At 43.7% G+C, this 10,705-nt stretch overlaps 1 protein-coding gene across 4 annotated transcripts in view; it reads right to left on the reverse strand.

Annotated features, from left to right (window-relative positions):
• The window catches only part of nmt2 (N-myristoyltransferase 2), a 41,883-nt gene extending 37,162 nt beyond the window's left edge, over positions 1-4,721 (reverse strand). For all 4 annotated transcript variants that reach the window (XM_052016104.1, XM_052016106.1, XM_052016105.1 and 1 more), the window contains exon 1: positions 4,584-4,721. In XM_052016104.1, coding sequence (XP_051872064.1) covers positions 4,584-4,687 — 104 coding nt within the window. In that variant the 5' untranslated portion in view covers positions 4,688-4,721. The remainder of the gene's footprint in view (positions 1-4,583) is intronic.
• Positions 4,722-10,705: the final 5,984 nt, after the last annotated feature.

Here is a 10,705-nt window from a genome sequence, read left to right on the forward strand (position 1 = left end):
TGTGTATGTCCTATCTTGATTTGTCCTTCCAAAATGCAACACCTCACACTTGTCTGCATTAAATTCTAGCTGCCATTTTCTGGCCCATTTTTCCAGTTGGTCCAGATCCCTCTGCAAGCTTTGAAAGCCTTCCTCGCTGTCCACAACGCCTCCAATCTTAGTGTCATCAGCAAACTTGCTGATCCAATTTACCACATTATCATCTAGACCATTGATATAGACAGCAGACAACAATGGTCCCAGCACAGATCCGAGGCACACCACTAGTCACAGGCCTCCAGTCTGAGAAACAATCACCCACTACCATTCTCTGTCTTCTCCCACACAGCCAATTTCGAATCCAGTTTACAACCTTTCCATGGATACCTATTGTCTGAACCTTCTGAACTAACCTCCCATGTGGGACCTTGTCAAAGGCCTTACTAAAGTCCATGTAGACAACATCCACAGCCTTTCCTTCATCTACTTTCTCGGTAACCTCCACAAAAAACTCTACAATATTCGTTAAACACGATCTACCATGCACAAAGCCACGATGACTATCCTTAATCAGCCCTTGGCTGTCCAAATACTTGTATGTACATGTGACTAATAAAGCTATATTTTATTAAGCTTAATTATTTCAAATTGATTTTAAGTGATTTTACTGCATTTTTTAAAAAAAATTAGTTTTCTAAAACAGTTTATCAAAGGCATTGAAAAAATTTGTAAGCTTTGACACTTGCAATCCTGGAGGTATGGTTTTGCTGTCTGTCAAAGGTTTTCTCACCTGTTTCTACTGGCCCACCCATCTGACAGCAAATATGCGAGTACACCTGTATGACTATACAGGACCTTGCCATTTAGGGTCTAGACATGCCTTTCAGCAAGTTCAGCTTTCCAAAAATGAACCATGTAAGTGCGCAAGTAAAATGCACCTCAGTGTTGGGCTTGTATCAGCAAAATCCAGCCACATATGCTTTATACTTTGCTGTCTTGGAAACAGCCACTGTACATTGCACACCAATGTGGGAAGTTCCATTAAATTTTGCTCAAATCCCATTCACAAGCTTCACCTAAATTAGCATTAAAGAATAAAACAGTATGTGTACAGTTACATGCCAAGGAAGACCCAAGTGTTTTCATCACCGATGTGGAAGCTGATCCTTAAATACAGGTGATTTTGGCAGAGTAAAAAGTGGAGAAAGTGGAGGGAGCCAGAAGTTCCTGGGGAACCACAAAGATAACAGTGCAAGGCTGGGAACAATGCTATTTCTGGAGATGCTCTAGTTACAATCGGTAACAATGCATCCAGGCTTGGAGGACAGCAATCAATCCTTCAAAGCGACTGGAATCAAACAGCAAAATAAAGCATTGTGGTCAGAGTCACAGAGTCACATCCACAACTTAGATGAGGGTCACTTCTGTGCCCTTTGCGAGGGCAGAAATGGTAGTGTTCAAATATGGACTTGCAGGCAAACTGAGGCCTTTGGGGAGTACGGGGAAATTGGAGATGGGATGGCAGCTTGTAACAACAGAAGGGTTGATGTTGGGGTCATGATTGCACTTAAAAAGGAAGGGCGAACAAAAGCTGAGAAGGAACCATTTTACAGTATCAGCAACCAAGGGGACCAAGAAAGTAAAGTTCTGTAGCTTTGCAGCAATAAATTCAAGGGAGCAGGAGATGGATCTTAAGGCAGTGTTCTAAAGGCCTCTAGAAGAGATAGAAAAGAAAACAGAAAAAGTTTAGGTCCAGGTGAAGTTTGTTTGGTGCCAAAAGGGAAGACATGGGAATCAGTAAGACAATTCAAAGAGTCATGATCAACTGGTCAAAAGCTAACGATTGTAAATTACTCTTTGTCAGACCTGAAGCATTGATATTTCAATCAGTAATTCAGTGTCATTTTCTGCACCACAATCAAATGGCTTTGGCAATGACAGCAGCTACTTTCACGAAAGTAAACTCAAAAGTCAAATAATCATTCTATAATATGCAAATACAGTGCAACCTCGATATAACATGCTTGTCATATTGTGGTTTTGGATGTACTATGATTATTATTATGTCTCCTGAGATGGAAATTAGGTAAATGTTAGTTTCACATATAATGCAGGTGTTAAAGCTGCTCCTGAGGTTGCATTTTATTACATATCAAATCACTAAACTTCTTGGTTAGATTACTATTCTAAGTACAGTGAATAATCTATCATTTAAAAGTCTTAAAATATTATCTCTCCATCCCTGTTCTCCATACCCAAAGGACACTAAAAACACTAAACTTTCAAACATTTCAAACTATTATGGTTGGTATACAGATGACAACCAGATTATGTAATTTAGTTGTGACATTTGGCCAAAGCTCTCTGAAAAACATTAAATAGACTGTATAATTGCCCGTAATTAGGGAATGAACGTGCATTGTTGAAAAACACGTTTATAAAATGTAAGCTCAGTTGCCACAGTTACATGAATTCAAAATACTGTAATATTGAATTTTTAAATGAACTGCTGCTTTACATATTCTATTGTTGAAGAAATAATTCCCAACTTCTATCTTACATTTATCATTTACATACCTGCTTGAAGATACCAAATTTTTCAGGATCAAACTAGCACACAATTGAATGTTACATGTTCTGATAACATATAAAAAAATTCTCCAATTAAGAAAATGTCCAAAATAATTTCCATCAATGCTATTGAAAAGACAGCCACTAACTTTTATAACAGTAAATAGACAAAAATCACAGATTCTAGCTAGACAGTGTGTGTCCACTTTCACTACTACCTTGAGCACACAGTACATGCACATTTTAAGCAGGTAATATGTACCTTGAGAATTTAAAAGCATACAATCAACAAGCCATGAGGCATAGATGGGGATAGAACTTAGAACAGTACAGCACAGGAACAGGCCATTCAGCCCACAATGTCTGTGCCAACCATGATGCCAATTTAAACTGCACATCTGCCTACATGTGGTCTATATCCCTCAGTTTGAAAAGGCTGAAAGAGGAAAATGACTGTAAAGAGAAAAGAGCAAATGTGTTGATAAGAAAAGCTGTATTGTGCTTAGTTTTCAAGCCACCTGTCAGTTACATTGTGCAAAGGCAACCCAAGTAAGGATGGTACTTCCTTCAGCAATCAGTTCCAGCCACCATTTATTTTGCAAAGCTATATGCTTAGGAGAATTGACAATCAGGCAGGAACCCTCCAACATTCAAATTTGCTGAATTTACAAAATCCAGAGGCTCAATCTTTAGGCAGGTGCCAGGCCACCTACATTTTAGTTGTCAAATCTATGCAGTTTTGTCGATTAAACCCCCTTCCCAATCCAACAAAACTCTAGGGATTGATGCTACCTGCCTCCCAATTTCTCTCTCAAATCTACACAGGGATCGACTTTCCTCCCAATTAACGTTCAACACCTTTAATGATTGCACATTAACACCTGCCTCCCCATATACTTGTTGAAAGTACACAGTTCTAGAGATCAAACAGCATGGACTTTCCTATCAATATTCCTGTCAACTTCGCATAGCTCATTGAATCAAATCTCACCCAATCCTAGCTTCCAGATTTACACAGCAATCTTGCACTGAACAGGCTGCACTATTATATTTTTCTATCTTTTTAAAATAGTCACTGAACACCTACCTTCCCCAATCCTCCCTCCCACCCTACATATCAGAACGCCGCACAATTCACCTGTCAATCCCTCACAATTCAGATTCCATCCCCAAATGATTTACCCATCAAATTTTCAATAAGGAATAGGTAGTCATCCCAAACCCTCCTATTTCAGCAGCTGAATCTGCATAGCTGTGAAAATCAGACCCCTCCAAAATGATCCACGAAACTGTAAGATGTGGGAATCAGTAAGCAAAGCCCAATATCTTTGCCAAATTGCCAATTATATAGATGTTGACAGGAAAGCAACATTGCCATTTCTCCTCATCATAATTTACCATCCTTAGTTGCTCAATACAGAGGCTCAACATGCTCAGATAATGGCCCATTTTCCTTAATTGACCTGATGAATGTGATCCAGGGATGCAACCCTGTCAAACCTGCACAATACAAGAGCTTGACCCCAATGTCTTGATTTAGCTGTCAATGTGGTACACCACAAGGAAATTACCCTCATTTTTTTGATTTACCTGTCAATCCTGCACAAGGCAAGGGTTTAGGAAGGGGAAGGGAGCGGACAGGGGAGGGCAGCGAGAGGACAGGTAGAGAGGGGCAGAAGGTGGGGGGGGGAGGAAGAGGTGGACAGTGGAGGGGAGGGGATTGGGTTTGGAAAGAAAGAGTGAAGGGGAGGGAGCGAGAGAGGAGCAGGGGAGAAGGACCGGACTACCGCATTATCTTTATCGTTTTACCCACTCGTGCTGTCTGATGGTTATTTCTGGGGGCAGGTGTCGGACCGTCTCTCCCCCCCCCCCCCCCCCCCCCCCCCCCCCCCCCCGGTAACCAGGCTGCCTCCCCCACAGCCCGCCGGCTCTCGGTGCCCCGGCCTGGTGCGCGGCGGGCCGCAGGCCGGAGTTGGCGGTGCTCTTTGCTGGCGCCCTCTCACACTGCAGGGCCCCGCAGCCCCCACCCCTACCTGTGCGTTTGCTCATTCTCCTCCTCGTTGTCTCCGTCGATGCCGCAGGTATCGTGGTCGTCCAAGCTCTGCTGACTGGCCGCCGACTCGCTGTCCTCCGCCATCGTGCAGGTGCCGCGGAGTCCGGGGAGCCGGCAACAGCGCCGCCGCGCGGCATAGAGCGGCGCGGCTCCCGCAACCCGGGGGCACCACCGCAACGAGGGGCACCGCCCCCTCCCGCAACCCGGGGGAACCACCGCAACCCGGGGGACCGCAACCAACACCGCTTTCCGCAACCCAGGAACCACCACCTCGCACAGTTCACCACCTCCTGCAACTCTCAGCAACCCCCTGGAGCTACCATCTCCTGCCACAATCTTTCCACCACCATAGGAACCTGGTCCCTCAATAAACAGAGAAAGTACAACTCATGCAACTAGCCCACGGTGTTGGGAACCTGTATTTCCTGCAATCCCAGGCTGGCACTTCGGAGTGATCATGCTACAGTAGAAGGCTATGGACCTAATGCAGGCAAATGGGTTTGGTATAGATAGGTACAATGGTGGGCATGGATGCAATGGACCAAAGGGCCCGTTCCTGTACTATATGACTTTGTGAAAAACAGGGGAAGTCAACTCCTGCAATGACCCCAGAGTCCCAGGAAGCTGCAATCCCAAGATGTTGCACCTCCCACAACCAACTGTTATTTATGAGAACTTGTACCTCCTACAACTCCAACAATCTGCTTTGCCTGCTACTCCAGGATGCCTGTACCTCCCCCAATCCCATGGAACTAAACAACCTGCAGCACTAGGATCCTGTAACATCTGCAGATAGTTGGCAGCCACAGGACCATGCACACACAGCTAGCAACATGTCAATCTGCACTTTCCACAATCCCTCGATCCTGCACCTCCCACTGCTACCACATAATCCCAGACACACTGAAAACCTGCACTGTCCGTACCCTGGGAACCTGCACTGTCTGCAATGCTGAGAATCTGAAACCATTCCCAACCCTAGGTACTTGCTCTGTCCCCAACCCTGGGACACTGCACGACCCATAACCCTGGGAAGCCTGCCCAGGGAATCCTATCACAAATTTCCCTTGGAAATAGTCCTGATACAGGGTCTCGACCCAGAACATTGACTATCTCTTTGCCTCCACAGATGCTGTTCGACCCAGTGAGTTCCTCCACTAGTTTATTTTTTGCGACCTATTTTGGTATTGTTGGTTGGAGATTGGCTTCCAAACCAGAGAGAGAAAAATAAAACTAATCTGCTCTTCTTTCAGATAGTTTTATGAAAAGTTTAGTGTTCACCTGAGAGGTTTTTTATTTAATTTTAACAGGGATTGGGGTTGGGGGGGGGGGGCGCAGGAGTTGCTATATGGGCCAGCATGTTTTGACCATCCCCAATTGCCTGAGTCACCTTCTTGAACTGCTGCAGTATGTCTGCTTTTGGGTGGAGAGTTCCAGGATATAGACCCAGTGACAATGAAGGACTGGTGTAATATTTCCAGTCCGGGGTGGTGTGTGAGTTGGAAGGAAACTGCAGTTGGTGGTGTTCTCATGTGTCTGCTGTCCTTGGCCTTCATGATGGTAGGGGTCACAGGTTCGGGAGCTGCTGTTGAAGTAGCCAGTGCATGTAACTACAGTGCGTTTTGTCGATTGTGCACACTGCAGCCACTGTGCACTGGTGGTGGAAGGAATGAATGGTTAGAGTTGTTGTTGAAGTGCCATTGAAACTTGCTGCTTTGTCCTGAATTGTACTGAGCTCCCTGAGAGCTGTAGACACGGCACTCATCCAGGCATATGGAGAGAACTCAATAACACTCTTTTAAAACAAAATTTTAAAACAATAACAAACTTTTAAAAACTTACAGAAAGAAACTAAGAAGGTCATTAGGAAAGAAAAGATGAATTATGAAAGGAAGTTGGCAGATAACATTCAAAAAGATACTAAGAGTTTTTTTTAAATATATGAAGAGTAAAAGAGAGACATGGGTTGATATAGGACCAATTGAAAACGGAGCAGGAGAGATTATAATGGATAACAGAGAGATGGCAGAGGAACTAAATGAGTATTTTGCATACATCTTCACTGTGGAGGACATTAGCAATATACCTGATAGTCAGGGGTCTCAGGGGATAGAACTGAGTACAGTCAAGATTACTAGAGAGAAGGTGCTAGGGAAGCTAAATGGACTAAAGACAGATAAGTCTTCCAGACCAGATGAGATGCACCCCTGGGTTCTGAAGGAGATGGCTTTAGAGATTTCGAAGGCATTGGTGATAATTTTCCAGGAATGAATAGACTCTGGCATGGTTCCGGAGGACTGGAGGGTCGCAAATGTAGTTCTGTTGTATAAGAAAGGTGGGAGGCAGCACACAGGAAATTACAGACCTATTAGTCTGACGTTGGTGGTGGGAATGATTGGAATTGATTCTCGAGGATGAGGTTGTGGAATACCTAGAGGTGCAAGGCAAGATAGGTCCAAGCCAGCATGGTTTCGTGAAGGGAAGATTCTGCTTAACCAATGTATTGGAGTTTTTTGAGGAAATCTCAGGTAGGGTGGATAAGGGAGAGGCTGTGGATGTTGTGTATTTAGACTTTCAAAAGGCCTTCAACAAGGTGCCACACAAGAGGCTCATGGAATTACAGGTAGGATATTAGAATGGGTGGAGCATTGGCTGGTAGGCAGAAAGCAAAGGGTGGGAATAAAGGGATCCTGTTCTGGTTGGCTACCGGTTACTAGTGGTGTTCCGCAGGGGTCGGTGTTGGGGCCGCTTCTTTTTACTTTGTATATTAATGATTTGGATGATGGAGTAAATGGTTTTGTGGCTAAGTTTGCAGATGACACCAAGATAGGTGGAGGAGTAGGGAGTATTGAAGAAACAGGAAGGTTGCAGAGAGACTTAGATAGTTTAGGAGAATGGGCAAATAAATGGCAGATGAGATTCAGTGTTGAGAAATGTGCAATTGTACACTTTGGAAAAAGAAATAAACGGGCAGATTATTATCTAGATGGGGAGAAAATTCAAAGTACAGAAGTACAAAGGGACTTGGGGGTACTCGTGCAGGATACCCTAAAGGTTAACCACCAGGTCGGATCAGCGGTAAAGAAGGCGAATGCTGTGTTGGCATTCATTTCAAGAGGCATAGTGTATAAAAGTAGGGAAGTGTTGATGAGACTCTATGGAGCACTGGTGAGCCCTCATTTGGAATACTGTGTGCAGTTTTGGGCCCCATATCTTAGGAAGGATGTACTGATGTTGGAGAGGGTTCAGAAGAGATTTACGAGGATGATTCCCGGAATGAAAGGGCTTACTTATGATGAGCGTTTGTCGGCTCTTGGACTGTACTCACTGGAGTACAGAAGAATGAGAGGGGATCTCATAGAAACATTTAGAATGTTGAAAGGACTGGACAGAGTAGATGTGGTTAAGCTGTTTCCCTTCGTGGGTGAGTCCAGGACCAGAGGGCACAATCTTAGAATTAGAGGGTACAGGTTTAAAACAGAGATGAGGAGAAATTTCTTTAGCCAGAGGGTAGTGAAATTATGGAATTCTTTGCCACGTAAAGCTGTGGAGGCCCAATCATTGGGAGTGTTTAAGGAGGAGATTGATAGGTAACTAATTAGTCAAGGTATCAAGGGATATGGGGATAAGGCCGGAAATTGGGGTTAGATAGGAATAGTTTTAGTTTAGCTCATGGTCTACTTCTGCTCCTTTGTCTTGTGACCTTGTGAACACTCCTGACTTTTGCCTTGTAGATGGTGGAAAGACCTTGGGATGCCAGAAGATGAGTTACTCAGCACAGAATGCCCAGACCCAGACCTGCTTTGATAGTCACAATATTTATGTAGTGTAGCGGTTGGCGTAATGCTATTACAGTGCCAGCGACCCGGGTTCAATTCCGGCCACTGTCTGTAAGAAGTTTGTACATTCTCCCCGTGTCTGTGTGGGTTTCCTCCGGGTGTTCCGGTTTCCTCCCACATTCCAAAGACGTACAGGTTAGGAAGTTTTGGGAATGCTATGTTGGCACCGGAGGCATGGCGACACTTGCAGGCTGCCCCCAGAACATTCTATACAAAAGGATGTATTTCACTGTGTGTTTCAATGTACATTTGACTAATAAAGATATCTTATCTTATCTTAATCCAGTTGAGTTTCTGGTCAATAGTGACCCCTCAGGATGGTGGGGGATCTGATGATGGTAATGCCATTGAATGTCAAGTTGCTGAGCTTTCTCTTATTGGACTTGGTAATTGCCTGGCACGTGCCACATCAGCCCATGCCTGAATGTCATCTGAGTCTTGTGGCATGCAGGCATGACTTGCTTCAATTGTTGATGGAACTGAACATTGTGCAAACATCAATGAACATCCCTACCTTTTATTGGAAGGTAGTCCATTGATGAAGCAGCTGATGATGGTTGAATCTAGAGTACGGCCATGAGGAACTCCTGATTGTTGGCCTAGGGTTGGAGTGGTTGACCTCCGACAACCACAGTCATCTTACTTTATGTGTGGAATGAATCCAACCTTTGGAGTGCTTACTTGTTGATGCCCATTGATTCCGTTTTACCAGGGCTCCTTGATGTCAAGGGCAGTCATTTTCAGCTCAGTTCCAGAATTCAGCCCTTTGATCCACATTTGGACTAAAGCTGTGATGGGGTTAGGAGCTGAATGATCTTGGCTAAACCCAAGCTGGGTGTTGGTGAATAGGCTATGGATGAGTAAGTGCCATTTGATATCATTGTCAACCACGTCTTCCCGCAGTTTGCCAACGATTGAGAATACACTGACTGGGTAGTAACTAGCCAAATTGGATCTGTCCTGGATTTTGTGAACAACCGAGCAGCTTTCCACATTTTTAGGTAGATGGCAGTGTTATAGTACAGCTTGGTTCAAGGCACAGCTAATTCTGGAGCACAGTTCTTCAGTGTTACAGCCAGAATATTGTCTCATCCTGTGGCTTTTGGTGTATACAGTGTTTTCAGCCATTTCTTAATAGTACCTGGAGTGAATTGAATTGGCTGCAGGCTGCCTTCTGGAGATCTCAGGAGCAAACTTAGATGGATCATCTACTCGTCCTTTTGGATTAAACATGGTTGTGAATGTTTTGGCCTCTTCTTCAGCATTCACATGCTGGGCCCTGCCATCATTAGGGATGGGAATATTCTTGGAACCTCCTCCCCCTCCCATTACCTGTTTAAATATTCACAACCATTCCATGACTAGGTGTGGTAGGACTGCAGAAAACTGATCCATTGGTTGTAAGTTTGTTTAGCTCTTCTCTACTGCATGTTGTTTTTGCAGTACTGAAGCTTCACTAGGCTGGCAGCTCATCATTTTTAGATACGATTGGTGCTGCTCCATGCATGCTCTTCTGTCAAGCTTTGCACTCGGATATTCAGTGGGAGACTTAAACCAATAATATTCTAGATCAGAGGTTAAGCGTTTTACCTAGTGAGCCACAGCTACTAATTCTTTGCTGCAAATTGACAGTAGGTATTCTATATTTAACTAATTACTATCATTTTACTTCTAAGTTATGTTATTCAGACTTCCTTCATTCACTTAGTTAACAGATTACAAAACCTCTGGTAAGATTTGTCTCAACCTTTTGCAGCCCTGTCAACCTATTGAGCATTCCTGCCAATAATCTCACAGAAACAATTGCTCTTCATCACAAATATATCATAATGAATGTTTTTGACACAAGTATTACAAGCAGTACTACAAAATATTTATAAATACAAGCCCGTTTGAGAATAATTTCAGTTCAATTATCATTTGATGCAGTATGCCTCTGCACATCATTTGATTTTTTGTTAGTCGTTTGATGACAGATTTTCAACCTGTGCCTCTTTGCAACCATTCACTTATATATGTCACATGCTATCACAATTGCTTTCTGAAATGTCATCATTTACCCTTTGATGCATGCCTGTTAACCTTTCTCTGTTAAATGTATTGAGTGCTGGGTTACTGACCTCACATCTTCTTGCTGCGCACCCAGCTTTCTTTTAGTTTCTAGACAATTACTTTTATTATACTGTCTCCCTCCATTAGTTCTGCTCACTGACTTAAAAAAACACAGCAACATTTGTTGAAAATGTGCTTAAACTGGACCTCT

The sequence above is a fragment of the Pristis pectinata genome, chromosome 5, assembly GCF_009764475.1.
Source record: "Pristis pectinata isolate sPriPec2 chromosome 5, sPriPec2.1.pri, whole genome shotgun sequence".
NCBI classification, from domain to species: domain Eukaryota; kingdom Metazoa; phylum Chordata; class Chondrichthyes; order Rhinopristiformes; family Pristidae; genus Pristis; species Pristis pectinata.